At 49.3% G+C, this 14,446-nt stretch overlaps 1 protein-coding gene across 4 annotated transcripts in view; it reads left to right on the forward strand.

Annotated features, from left to right (window-relative positions):
- BICDL1 (BICD family like cargo adaptor 1) overlaps positions 1 to 14,446 on the forward strand; it is a 99,355-nt gene that overhangs the window by 81,807 nt on the left and 3,102 nt on the right. For 3 of the 4 annotated variants that reach the window (XM_089894550.1, XM_022600336.3, XM_089894551.1), the window contains 2 exons: positions 6,289 to 6,419; positions 12,112 to 12,232. In XM_089894550.1, coding sequence (XP_089750676.1) covers positions 6,289 to 6,419; positions 12,112 to 12,232 — 252 coding nt within the window. Of the gene's footprint in view, positions 1 to 445; positions 590 to 6,288; positions 6,420 to 12,111; positions 12,233 to 14,446 lie in introns of all 4 variants that reach the window. The other variant, XM_022600335.3, reaches the window with a different exon arrangement.

The following is a 14,446-nucleotide window of genomic DNA, read 5'->3' on the forward strand; positions in this document are numbered from 1 at the left end:
AAGGTGAAAGGGTGGCTGTCCTTACCTGAACATGCTGTGTTGATTTGTGGAACGTACTGTAGTGTGGAGGCCGGGTCAGTGTGGGAAAGGGAGCTGTCAGAGTGAGGTGTGCTGTTGGCTCCACACAATTTCCCTTCCCCGAAACCTGAAACAAAATAAATGTCTAGTTGTTGTTTGCACGTTGAAATTGAGCAAGAGAATCTCTCTCCTCTAACCCTCTATTTCTTCCCTCCTCTGCCTCTCTTTTTCTCCTCTCTCCCCCTCTCCTCCTCATCCCCCCACTATCTTGTGTTTCCCCAAACCGAACCATCTCTCTGCTCCCCTCCCCATTGCTCCCCTTTCCTCTTTCTCTCTCCCTTCTGCATCTCTCCCACTAACCATCTCTCCACTCCCCTCCACTCTCACCACCTCTCTGGTTGGCCGGCTCTCTCTCTCTTGCTGTCAGAGCTCCCGGAGAATTGATGATGACTCCTTAGAAGAACAGATAAGGCAGACCAGTGAGGATTCGAGAGCCCTAAGGGAACTCATGGAGGGAGAGAGGGGTAAACTGAGGCAAAGCCTAGAAGAGCTGCAGCGGCTCCACAGTCAGGTGAGCACCCCCATCCTCACCCCAGCGCAGGATGTGCACGTGTCCCCAGCTCCCTCAGGACCCCTGTGAGTTTCCCTCTCCCACGTCTCTTTGAGAAGCAGTTCTCCTCTGACAGATCTTAGGGGCGGTGACCTAAAGTTGAGGTGAACTGGGTGTCTTCAAGAAAAGAAGCCTGGGACTTCCCTGGTGGTCCAGTGGTTAAGACTCCACACTCCCATTGCAGGGGGCCCGGGTTCGATCCCTGGTCAAGGAACTGAGATCCCACATGCTGCGTGGCCACGAAGAAGACAGTCCTCTGGTTTAGGCCAAAGTGAAATTGTCAGGGATAAGAATAGCTTGACCCTCCATTTCCTCCAGTGACACACTGCCCTCTACAGAGCCCAAATAATTGGGTGGATTCTGACAGTTTAAAGTGCCATAGCTCCCAGGACGCTTATTGATGGTTTTCCAGCAGCTTCTGAGCAGGGAAGTTTGCAAACCAAGGAACAATTGATCTTTGCAGGCCTGTTCTCCCTTTGTAAGTGCCGTTACCTCTGCCAGCCTGTTTTTCAGCTTTAGAGGCACTTACTGCTGCTCTCAGTGTTCCTCTCCTGTTTGATCATGATCTCATCTCTTAAGAACACTGGAGAAGGACATCTATATTCTGATCTGAAAAGTTTTAAAGGACTTAGGAGCAGCCCCACCCAAAAAGGAGCTTCTAAAATCTATCCTAGGAGATAAATAAACGCTCTTCCCTTTGACTGGTGTCACGTGTGGAGGTTCTGTCCCACTTGTGGGGGACACCAGACAGGTACCATTTTAAACCCTACCCCCTTCTTTCCTTGTCCAAAGCTAGTCATCCCTTCCTGCTACAGGAAGAGATTGCTGAGAGATGGAATTTAAGCCTGGCTTTCACTTCAGTCAGTATTTCTTAAATTTAAAGGAACTTACAGAAATAAACTCCTGCCTTTTTTTGGTTGTACCCATTAGACTTCCTAGTATTATTCTCTTGGAAGATATTGCATCCCCAGCCATTACTGCTCTCTTCTTCTTGTGAATGACCAGATAAGGAGGACAGGAAGATGCTCCTGAAAGCTGTATTTTGTTCCTGGCCAACCCCTGGGAAGTAGGGTTGGGCAGCCAAAGACATTCTTGTGCCTAAAACCTAAGACCCTCAGGTGGTCGTTCGTTTGGCTGGGGCGGGGTGGGGGAGTGTCACACCTTCCAAACTCGAAGAATAAAATGCAAGAGAAAGCAGATATAAGGGTTCTTTGGATTAATAAAAGTCGCTTTGTTGCTTCTCTGAATTAGAAAACTGGAAACCCGAGAGGGCATTATTGGGTTCAGAAACATTAGCAAGGTGGAGGTTGCTGAGAGTCTGCTATGGAACTGCTTAGGAGACCATCTCTACCAGGGAATTTTCCTTAAAAGTTCAACTGATAACTGGTTAGGTCAGTTCCTGTGGATTCCCTTCCAAAAAACCTCATCAAGCAGATGGTCACACTTGGTCCCAAGTAGGGTATAGAATTGGGCCTCTGCCAGGGGTCATCTCTTCCTTAGTCAAAGCTGCAAAGCTCTTAGCCAAGCCGTCCCTTGTGAGTAACATTGACCTCCCAGGGCAGTGGATGGGATGCGGGATGAGTTACCAGGACAGTGGAAATGGCAGCCATCATGGCGGGCAGAGGTGCCTAGTGCAGTTAGCTCAGCGCAAGCCTGTGCTGCCCGAGACCTCGAGAGGCGCTGGGTGGATGTGACAAGGCCTCTGCACTCCAGGGCCTCTCGCTATCATGAGGGGAGTCAGGCCAATTTTGTACCCTTTGGGGAGCAGGGCCCAGACAAGGTGGCGTGTGACCGAGGTTCCAGCAAACGGATCCTAGACCATGGTCTGACCTCGCCCATGATCCAGCCTCCACTCCCACTGCTTTCTTTTCTCTCCTAGAAACTAGGCCAGAGGTAAAAGGTATGGGGCCTGGAAGGTGAAGTGCCTGCAATACCCCACCCCGTCAGAGGCCTTCCCAAATTTTAAAATAAAAGAGAGCCCAGGTTTAATTTAATTGATAACTACTTGTTTGAGGCAGAAACCCATAGCCAGACCTGAAGACTTGCCTCCTGCCCTCGTGATGGCCGTGGAGAGCTCCCTGCCCACCCATTCAGCCTTTTCTCCCCCATCCCTGCAGCTCTCCAGTGAGCGCTGCCCGTGGGGTCTGGAGCTGCTGCCAGGAGCCAGGGAGGACCTGCAGAGCAATATGAAAAGTAGTTATTCTTGGCTCCTCGCCAATTCCCAGGCCAATAAGCCAGGTCGTGGGAGGCACAGTAAGAAACACAGTCCCCAACCCGGTTATTTGGCTCCTTTATGCTTGACTGAAGCACATGCCAGTTACTGCAGGGACATGAAAACTCTGGGGAGTGTGTGCTGGGAGCAGTTGAGGCCCTTACTAATGAGATCTCGGTGACCCCTTCTCTAAAATCTCAGCAGGTTCTCTCTCCTCCATCCTCCTAGCCACTGTCCCATTTCAGACCTTCATTCTTTCACACCCTGCCTTTGGTCCTCACTTCCCAGCTGATTGTCTTCCCCCAGCCCAGTCACCCTTCCATATGATATGGATCCATCTTTCTGAAGCACAACTTGAACATGGGACACCGCTTGCACGTTCTAGATTGACTTCCCATCATCGAGTAATGGGAAGCTTCCAGCCCTCTTGGCACCACGGTCTGGCTGCATCCAGCCATCCAGCCTCCATTCCTGTTGTTTCCATCTCACCTCCTTAGCTTTAGCAGAATTGAATGTAGGCTACAGATGGGCGTGGCACAGGCTGCCCTTGTGTTCCCACATCTGGGTCTTTTCTTCCGCTCTCTCTGCCTGGAAGACTCTCCCCCATCACCTGCACATACAGCCCAGCCCTACTCATCCTTCAAGTTCCTGATCAGGTTTCACTTCCTCCTCAAAACTCTCTTGCTTCCCTTCCTCAGGGAGCCCCCTGGCCCTGCCTTGTCATGGTTACGCTCACTCCCATCTCATCCTCCCAGTCCAGCCTTAGACCCCCCGCAAGAACAAGCTCAAGGTCTGACGTACTTCTGTCTTCTCCTAAAGCATCTAGTGCAGCACCTTTCTTAGAGCAGGCATGCAAATGATTGTCAGCCCTGGATATATGACTTCAGGATGTTTCCTTTGATGCTATTCAATCTCGAGGACACCCACCTTAATGGGGAAAAGTGGATTTAGGGGTGGCTGTAATGTAAGTCAGCAGATAAACAAACCCAGTGGGTCCTCATGACAGCTGGAAGGTCTATATGGGGGGAGGAGGGAGAGGCACTTACACCCTGAGCGGGGCCCTTGATGTTATTTATTTTGTTTGATCCTCACAACAACTTGATGGTGGGGAATAGTTCTTTTTTTTTTTTTTTTTTTTTTTTTGCGGTACGTGGGCCTCTCACTGTTGTGGCCTCTCCCGTTGCGGAGCAACAGGCTCCGGACGCGCAGGCTCAGGGGCCACGGCTCACGGGCCTAGCCTCTCTGTGGCATGTGAGATCTTCCCGGACCGGGGCACGAACCCGTGTCCCCTGCATTGGCAGGCGGACTCAACCACTGCGCCACCAGGGAAGCCCAGAATAGTTCTTTTTATTCCTGCTTTTTATGGAACTTATGTGCAGCTCAGAGAGGGTAAGTCCTTTGTCACTCCTAAGCTGGCAGTCTCTACCTTGATCAGGTTTTCCAGGCCAAAGCAAAAAGTTCTTGTGGAGTTTTGTCTGGAGCACATTAAATGTTGGCATTTCCTGCCTAGCATGTAGTTCTATCTGTCACTCACTCAGCTGGCAGAACACCTGGCTGTCCCACAGCTGGCCTGAGGCCACATCAGGGCTCATTTGGTCTGAGGAGGGCTGGCTCTTTCTGCCAGGTGCTTTCTGGGTCTTGAGTTCTGGCCTACCAGGCTGCGGAAGCTGCTAAGAATAGGGTGAGGCTGGGCTTCTCACCTGTTGCCTCATCTGCCTCAAGGCTCATTGCACCTGCATGCCCTGGCTTGTGCAGTTGCCCAGCCTGTTCTTCCCTAAGGCTTCTCACCCAGCTCACTGGAGCTGTCCCTGCCATGAAAGCACAGAGCACCAGGTACATTCCCTACCACGCACCTGAGAGTACAAAATCCATTGCCCATAGCGACAACAAATTGTCCTGTATACCTCTTCATTATTGGGTGTCCTCTGATTTGCTCCTCAGTGGCTGCTACCCCAGGAGCTGGCAACTGTGTTGCCTCAGCTTGGGGGGGGGTCCAAAGTACCTCCAGGGAAACTTGCTCTTCGGCCTTAGTCCTGGGGCCTTTGCTCAGCTTCATTGTCTAAAGATGATCAGACCTGGGCCTTGAAGAGCAGAGGAGTGTACAGAAAGTGATGTCTGTCCCCTTGTGGGAGGGAAAGACCTGTATGGATGGATCTCCCCTTGGAAAGATGTAAAAGTATGTGTAATATTTAATAAGAGGGCAGGGTCAGGCATCCTGACTCTAGTCTGATCCTATCAACTGAGACGAAGGGCTCCCCGCCTTCCATTCATTCAACAAATATTTATTGAAAGCTCTACCAGGCAGGGTTTCTGGTTGCAGACAACTGAAACTCTCTCTGCTTAACTTAAGCAGAAAGAGAATATATTGGAATTAAATCTGAAATCTTACAGAATCAACAGGAAGGCTGGAGAACTGAGCTCCAAAACAGGAAGCCACGGGGAGTGGGGCAACAAATCCATTTGTTGTCCATGTACTAACTTCCCAGTGGCCGATGGCTTTGCTGTAGCCCCAGGTGGGGGACCAAGGCACCTAGGAAAGGATGTCTCTTCTTTTGGCTTCCTTAGTGGGAGGGCATGCTCTGCCTCCTACCAAGGTCCATGCAGCCAGGAATGCCCCAGATAGGAAGGGATTTTGGATGCTGACTAGCCCAAAAATGACAACTGTCTACTGCACAAGCATTTGGGATTAAGCATTGTGTGCACTCAGGCTCTGAGACACACAGATGGGGCACACTTCTCGCATGGCAGAGCTCAAGGTATTCAAGGGGTTACTCTGTACAGTGGGTGGGTTAAGCTGTGGTCACTGAGGGAGCCCCTAGGAGGGGCATCTCACCACCAAAGGTTGACTGCCAGTGAATGGGCTCTAGTGCCATTCACTGAGGCATGGACGACAGAAAAGGTAACAGGCTTGAAGTGAAAGGTGATGACATCATTTTTCTGTCTAAATTCCATGTAGCTTTGACCTGGGGAGCTGAAGCAAGAAGGTGAAAGAGCCAGGCTGCGTCAAGTGCTGTCACAGAAATGGGAGCCAGGTTCCAGGCTTTGGGACCAGCCAGGGGCCTGTGAAACATAGGGCATTGTTCCATGTTGAGTGGAAGATGGCTAGAAACAAAACTTGAGTCCCTACCCCCAAAAATGTGTTTCAGTGCCCTGATGCGTGTGTGGCCTTCACTCATTAGGTCCCTGAGAGTGCCTTGAAATGAAGGAGGTGCTGTGCTCTGTACAACAGGGATCTGGCCCCAGGGCTGAGCTCTTCCCTGGCCACTGAGCTGCAGCCTAGCATGAGGCCTCCTCTCTCCTGGAGCAGGGGGCAGCAGGAAGTCACCAACCTGCCCTGCACGTAGGCCCTGAGCCTGCCTGGGCCTTGTTCCCTCCTCCCTCTTGGAGGGAAACACCCCAGGCCGGCAGCAGTGGTATCATCACGTTTATCCCCTTCGTCTCTCATTAGGTGACACTGCTGAGTGTGGAGATGACTGCATTGAAGGAGGAGAGAGACCGACTCAGAATGACATCTGAGGACAAGGAACCAAAGGAGCAGCTTCAGAAGGCCATCAGGGACCGGGATGAGGCCATCGCAAAGTGAGTGGGCACCACTTGTTTAACTGAAAGTAACATGAGTATGTGCTCAATTTTAAAAGTTAAATCATACAGAAGAATACAAAACTGAAAGTGAGAGTTTCCCCGCTACCCGCCCTCACTCCTAATCCCATTCTTCTTCACAGACACTACTGTTAAAAGTCAGGTATGCATTTTTTGCAGCTTTTTTCCCTATGCATATACAGGTGTACAATATACTTTTTGCAGATTTCTTTAAAAACATCAGTGAGATGTTGCTCCACATGTCTTGTGTTTTTGTTTCCACTTATATCTTAGAGAGCTTTCCAATATCATTATATACCTCAATTTTTTAATTTTTAGGTTAGTTTTTTGGTTGTTTTTATTTATCATTATAGACATCTTCAAGCATACACAGAAGTGAAAAACATAAGATGAATTCCGATCTATGTACCTCTGAGTTTCAACACTAACCAGCATATGGCCAGTGTTGTTTCATCTATAGCCACCCAGTTCTTCCACCTCCCCTCTGGACCACGTTAAGGCAGATCACAAGACATTGTGTCATCTCACCCATAAACACTTTCACATAAATCTCTATCAGAAAAAGATTCTTTTTGTAAAACACACACCAGAATTATCACACGTAAAAAAGCTTAAAACAATTTCTTAATATCATCTAGTATCCAGTGTTCAAATTTCCCCAGTTGTCCCATAAATTTATTTTTAAAAGAATATTTATTTGGCTGTGCCGGGTCTTAGTTGTGGCACTAGTGATCTTCGTTGCCATGTGCAGGATCTTCAGTTGCGGCATGTGGGATCTTTAGTTGTGGCATGTGGGATCTTTAGTTGTGGCCTGTGGGATCTTTAGTTGCAGCATGTGGAATCTAGTTCCCTGACCAGGGGTCGAATCCAGGCCCCCTGCATTGGGAACGTGGAGTCTTAGCCACTGGACCACCAGGGAAGTCCCATAAATGTCTTTTTATAATTGATAAGTATCAGACTCCAAAGTCCACATACTCTGTTTACTTGTTATGTCCCAAAAGTCTGTAACACTTCCCCTTCCGTCTTTTTTTTTTCCAATTTGCATTTAGTGAAGAAACTGGATCTTTTATCTCATAGTTTTTCTGCATTCTAAGTTCGATTGCATCCCCAGAGTGTCATTTAACATTTTTCTCTGTCCTTTATATTTGTAGTAAACTGGGTCATTTTTTTTAACATTGTAATTTCACTGTTTCTTTTTGTTTTTAATTATTTATTTTTGGCTGTGGTGGGTCTTCGTTGCTGCACGTGGGCTTTCTCTAGTTGCGGTGAGCGGGGGCTGCTCTTCGTTGCAGTGCACGGGCTTCTCATTGCAGTGGCTTCTCTTATTGCAGAGCACGGGCTCTAGGCGCGTGGGCTTCAGTAGTTGTGGCACGCGGGCTCAGTAGTTGTGGCTCCCGAGCTCTAGAGCGCAGACTCAGTAGTTGTAGCGCACGGGCTTAGTTGCTCCACGGCACGTGGGATCTTCCCAGACCAGGGCTCGAACCCACGTCCCCTGCATTGGCAGGCGGATTCTTAACCACTGTGCCACCAGGGAAGTCCCTGGGTCATTTTTAAATAATGTTTTGGGCTTTCTCTGGCAGAGAAGAAATGCAAAAATGCATTCTTTTACATTCAAAATATGTGGCGGTACATAGGCAAAAAACATTTACATATTCCCCATTCCCCTGAAAATTATTTATCACACACTCAATCTGCCATATACGCTGAGTGTGAGGAGGTAAAAGGTACTAAAAATGCGCCTGCTTTGGGGGCTTTACAACACATTAATAACAACATTTGTGTATCACTTTACTACTTACAAAACACTTCATCCTTTCATCGTCCCAGCCACAGCAAGAAGTAAAATTTTTAATCCCAGTTTTACAGATGAGGAAGTTTCCCGGGATCACAGCCAGTGCTGATCACTGGCCTCCACCTCAGGTCTCTGACTCCTGTTCCACATCCTTTCCCCTTACCTCAAGGCTGCTTGTCAGGAAGCTAAAATGAATTTATTTAAAACAATTTGTAAACAGATACTATTTGCCTTTTTAAAAAGTAATATGACACATTTTAATTTCTGACTTTAAAATTCACACCTTCCCACTTTTCACTTCCATATACAATTGTCCCCTCCCCTCCCTTCTGTTCTCTTTAATCATTTCCATCATCTCCGTTTCATAATTTTACCTTTGGATCCCCTTGTCTATCTGGTCAGAATCTCGTATCAGGTTGTCTGTCCATTTCCAGTTCATTTTGGAATTATCCTTAGTGAGGCTCACAAACCTGCGTTATCTTTGCCATTCCTGGTGGATTTAGTTACTGAATACTTGAATAGCAGTGTGATATTTTGGAGTGAGACCGTACTTTTATGAATAACAAAGGGTGAGATTGTGCCAAACAATTAGGGAATAAAATGGTAAAATTAGGGTACTAACTGTCAAAGCCCAATGGGAATAAGAAGCAGAATAAGTTAGAAGTAGAGGCTAGTTGGTCACCTTCTCTCAGCTAGACAAGCGGAGGAGAGCTGACCATCAAGCTCTGACCATACTCTGTCATCAGCATGGGAGGTGGGAGATACAACCAGAGAAAGTTCCAGGATGCAGGAGAGCAGAAAAAACAGTTGTCCAGTCCCCTCCCTTAAAATAAGTGCACCTAGGTCTGACACTTGGGTGACAGAGGAAATCACCAAATCTACCTTGGAATGCATGTCCTTTCCTGCTGCCAAAGAAGGCCCAGTTAACCTCCTGGGGTCTGACTGAACAGATTTGCACACTCTTCTCCCTGAGTAGGGAGAATTCTGGAGTGAAGCCCCTGTCCCTCCTGGACCCTGTAAAACAGGGCTGGCCCTTAGGGAGGGTGTTAGATCACTCCAGGATAGTTCTTTTTCTGTCCCTTAGAAATGAAATTCTGGGTATACAAAAATTCAGACAAGAGACCTAAGGAATCATTCAATGTGGGGGAATCACACATATGTATAGGACCATTAAGAATTTTACAAGATTCTTTCATATACATCATCTCTGATCCTGGCTGTGCTTTAGCATCATCTGGGGAAGTCTCCCCCTGCCAGAGCCCTCTCCAGAACAATTCAGTCTGAATCTCTGAGTTTGGGGCAACTTCTTAAAAGCGTCCCCTTACGCCCACCCCATTATTCTAATGTGCAGACAGGGGTGAGAACCCCCCAAGAAAAATAACTTCCCTCTCTTCACTGGACAGCAACAACCTTAAGGTGTTCCTTATCCTATATAATAGGTGAGTTTCAGCTAAGTTAAGTAACAATTTTATCTCCTTGCAGGTGAAAGGTCCTCAGTGAAAAAAATCCAGGGCTAGCAGTCTGCCTTACAAAAACAAAAAGGAGTCAGTTGCTAGTGGTTTCATTTAAATAAGGAATTCTTCTAGCCCTTTGAAATATTCTTTTTTAAAACTGATTTAGGGACTTCCTTGGTGGTCCAGTGGGTAAGACTCCGTGCTCCCAATGCAGGGGGCCCGGGTTGGATCCCTGGTCGTGGGAACTAGATCCTGCATGCATGCTGCAACTAAGAGCCTGCATGATGTAACTGGGACCCGGTGAAATAAAAATGTTTTTTAAAAAAACATTAATGTATTGATCAGGGACTTGGGCAGCATTGCTTTCCTTGTCTGGGGTTTCCCATGAACGAGAAGCACCAAGATTCCCTGGTGAGCAAACGTTCCGGAGGGTGCAGTCCAAGGCTGTGACACCTAGGTCTGCAAGGTGGGCCCAGCTCGGGGGGCTTTCAGGAAGGAAGGGGACCCCTCGGTGCCTGGCGGGCCGCAGCTGCTGCTGGACCTCTGCCCCTCCGCCAGCAGCATTACTCAGCACATTCTGGGGTCTTCAGGCTGTTCGTGGCGACACCTGCCGGGAGACGCCTGTAAGCTCAAGAGGCTGCCCTGCCGCGGGGCGCTAGGGGTTTGCGTTGACGTTCCAGGACCGTGGGGTTGGCCAGCCGGGCGTCCATGACAACCCGCGCCTTGCAAGGATTTCCGCAGTTTGCGGCAAGCCAATGGCAGCGGGCGTGACGGGAGCAGCGTGCGGCATTTGAGATGCCGGAGCTGATTGGACAGGCTCGGCTCCTGTCCCTGCAGCTGCAGTGCGGGTGGGCGGTCCTGGTGTGAGAGGTCTGGAGCGGCTTCTCTAGGAAGAGTGGGCGGGGAGCCGTTCTGGGGACTTTGGAGTGTCGGGGGAAGTGACCGATTGCTCGGTGGACTTGAGGCTAGAGACAAGTGCTGGTCGCGCGGTGGCCCGAGCAGGTTAACCCAACTGCTCTGGCTTCCGGCCGCGCTTAGCTTTGATGTGAGGTGGGCAGCTTCTGCGGTGGGTCCTCTCAAGGCCATGCACATTGGTCGCTGGTCCTGTGCGACGAGGAGTTTTGTTAGTTTTGCTCTTTTGAATGTGAAAGGTAACGGTTGATGGGCTTCCCTGGTGGCACAGTGGTTAAGAATCCGCCTGCCAATGCAGGGACCACGGGTTCGAGCCCTGGTCTGGGAAGATCCCACATCGCGGAGCAACTAAGCCCATGCGCCACAACTACTGAGCCTGCGCTCTAGAGCCCATGAGCCGCAACTACTGAGCCCGTTCACCTAGAGCCGGTGCTCTGCAACAAGAGAAGCCACTGCAATGCGAAGCTTGCGCTCCACAACGAAGAGTAGCCCCCACTCGCCGCAACTAGAGAAAGCCCGCACACAGCAACAAAGACCCAACGCAGCCAAATAAATAAATTTATTTAAAAAAAAAAAAAGTAACAGTTGATGAAGATAAGGGCTAAATAATGCTCATTTTGGCAGCTGGGCAACCAGTGCCACCTAGCAGAAGCTGCCCAGCTAGTCTCTTGCATTTTTTATTCCCATTCCCTGGCTCCCCAAAAATTGTCCTTTGCGTTGAACAACCATGATTTAGGAATGTTGGGAAAGGTGAACAAAATAATATGTAAAACATGAAAATGTGAAAATACAAAATGCAAGTGTGGGAGCAATTACCCATCAGTGATCCTCATCCAGAGATAACCAAGTAGACATTTTTGTGTATGACCTTCAAATACAGGCAATTTTTCTTTTACAAAGCTTGTATCATATGTGACCTGGTTTCTTGTTTTTTTTCTCCGCTCAGCATGCATCAGGAGTATTGCCCCACTGTCAGTAAATATTCAATGTCGTGGTTGTTACTGGTGACTGTATTCCATCATATAATTTACCCTGTTGGCTACAACGATTAGCTAAGCTGTGATGATCACCACTGTGTGGCTGCCTTTGCACACACCTTTAAAGGGGGGATTGCTAGTGAAAAGGAGAGCACTAGGAGGTTAAGTCCAACTTCCAAGGGGACTGGCCTTTTGGGGGAAAAATTAGCAGTTCCTTAGTGCTGTGAGGCCTTTGATCTCTGGGTTCCAGTCCTGATTTAAGTGTCATTCTTTTTTAATCACTTCTTGTTTGAGATGGGATGACAGATTATTCCTTCACCTACAGGTTGGTTATGAAAACTGAGAAAATGTATATGAAAGCATATTGCAAAACTTTCCAACCCTCCACAAGTAACATCATAGTTACAGTTACTGTTTGTTGTGAGTTTGGGGTCAAAGGCTGTTTCCTCATCCTGAGGACTCCAGGTGCCCCAGGCAAAGAACCTGATGCCTCTGGCACAAGGTGTCCGCGCTCACCCTGGCTTGTCTGTTTTCAGGAAGAACGCTGTGGAGCTGGAACTCGCCAAGTGCAAGATGGACATGATGTCTCTGAACAGCCAGCTACTGGATGCCATTCAGCAGAAACTGAACCTCTCGCAGCAGCTTGAGGCTTGGCAGGTAAGGGAGAGTCTCTGAACCCAGGCTGAGTGTAAGAATGAGAGCTTGTTACTGGAGGGTCCCATGCGTGTGGGGTGAGCAGTAATCCCAGTCTTCACCTGATGAAATTCAGGGCTCGCGGAACCCCAGGCTGTGCCGACCTCTAGGCTTGGAACAGGGGCCTCCTTCAGCTAGTTGTCCAGGCTTTGTTTAAATTAGCTAGAAAGAAACGGCCATTAACGTGGAGGGCCCAGGAAGCCCTATATGACTGACTGAAAATTCACAACTGGATGTTTGTAGTTCAGCCATCCTTGAGTTGCCAGCAGCTGATGCTCTTCCCTTTCTCAAAGGCCAGCTTCCTTTTTTCCAAAGAGCACTGTCCTGGCACAGGTCTGGGGAAAATGAGTCAGTGTGTCCGTCTCTAGGGCCACAGTTGTCAGAGTCCACTCAGCCAACGTGGCTGCCCACTGGGCCAGGGCCATACTTGCTTTTTGTTAATGAGGTTAGGGTAGTACAACTTCAGAATGTGGGAGTAACCATTCTTGTTTCTCCCCAAGAAATCCTAACCAGATAGATGAAAAGTCCCCTTGGGCTTTCCCAGGCAAGCCCCACATGGAGGGCAGGTTAGAAGTGACTGTCCCTCCAGGGCCCTGCCGGGCTGGCCGCAGGAGCACTGGCTTCCCCCCTAGAGAGCTGCTCCCTGGCTCCCTGCCTCCTGCCCCAAAGCCAGCTGCTGTTTCCTGCCTCACCGCCCCTGTTCTTCTCTCTTTTCTCTCGGCTACAGTTTGCTTCCTCAGGGCTTTTTACTATCTGGCTCCTTTGGTTTCTGATCTAGTGGCCTTTCTCAGTTCCCGTATCAACAGCTTTAGTTGTACACCCCTCCTGCCTTTGAGGTGAGATTGAGCCCTCATCCCCCCACCCTCTTCCCTGCCACCATCGCAATCCCGCCCCTGCCGCCTCCCTTGTGGTCCACCGTGTTGTGTGTCGGTGCCGGCGTCATCTCCATACAGCGTGCCATGCCATCAATCGAGCCCCGGCCTCCCTCCTCCTTCCACTGTCACATCCGGTGAGCGCGGCAGCAGGTGGCCCAGTACTGACAGGCTGACCCGTCTGGCCCTGGTTTCTTGGTTCCACCTCCTCATAAATGGGTTGTTTTATAGAAGTAACGGCCGGCATGGAATTATGAGCAGCTCATGCATGTGTGTGTACGAAGTTTTGAACTGATACATTTCACGGAATTATCTTGATAAATCTTAAAGTATAAAAAAAATGCAGTTTGCAATGTACCAGAGAACACTTAACAACATAGATTTTTATGGAGCACTTCCCAAGTACAGGGCACTGTGCTGAGGATTTGACACGACACGGGGACCTTCAAAGTAGGGACTATATCTCATTTTTGTGAGGAGGAGGAGGAGAGGTGTAGGTAGGAAGTTGAATATGAAGAGGGGAGGAAGGCAGGAGAGCAGGACGTGAGCAAGGGGTCCACACCCGCCGCCACCTGGTGACCTGGTCAGGAAAGTCCCTTTGTTTCACACTGAAACTTGCAAAGACATTTGAGTGACTGGTGAGAGCTTAGGTGAGTGTGTATGAGTGGTGGACAAGCTGGTCAAGCTGGGAGAGGGGGCCCAGCCAGCCCACTTCCTGTGCTCACCAAGTGAGCAGCTGCTCTGGGCCGCTGAGGTCATCTGCCCTGACCTCAGGAAACACCCAGCCCGAAAGCAGGCCTCACAGTCCTGTGCACGAACAGACACGAGCAGCTGATTCACTCCAGCATTCGGCCCAAGGCTCGGTCTTTTCACCAGGACATCCCAGAGCCCATCGGGTTTAGGGTGAAGGAATCAGGCAGATGCTTGTGTTTCCGGCTGATGTTACTAGACAGGGCTGCTTTTGATTCTAAACCAATAGTTTTCATAACGTGTTAGTGGAGGAACGCCTTTATCAAATGGAATCTTGCGCAGACTCAGAATCTAGCAAGTAGAATGGAGAGTGGAGCTGCTCCGTCCGTTAGCTACTCCGTGGCGTAAAAGCTGATGTTCCGTAAGGCGAAGTCAGGGAGAAGGGGGAGTTTTCTATGCAACTTTAACACACCGGAGGGGAAAGGTGCTACCCCATTGAAGAAGCCAAGGAAGTGGGCGTAAGTTGGAGCAAGACAAGCCCCGAAGATGGTGATGCCCCCTGGCCTCTGCCAGTGGGGGCCGAGCGCGTGGTTGGTGGTCAGCGAGGACGGTACCA

Source organism: Delphinapterus leucas, chromosome 14 (assembly GCF_059928025.1).
Source record: "Delphinapterus leucas isolate spDelLeu-1000000601 "Yukka" chromosome 14, BTC_Dleu_Yukka2, whole genome shotgun sequence".
NCBI classification, from domain to species: domain Eukaryota; kingdom Metazoa; phylum Chordata; class Mammalia; order Artiodactyla; family Monodontidae; genus Delphinapterus; species Delphinapterus leucas.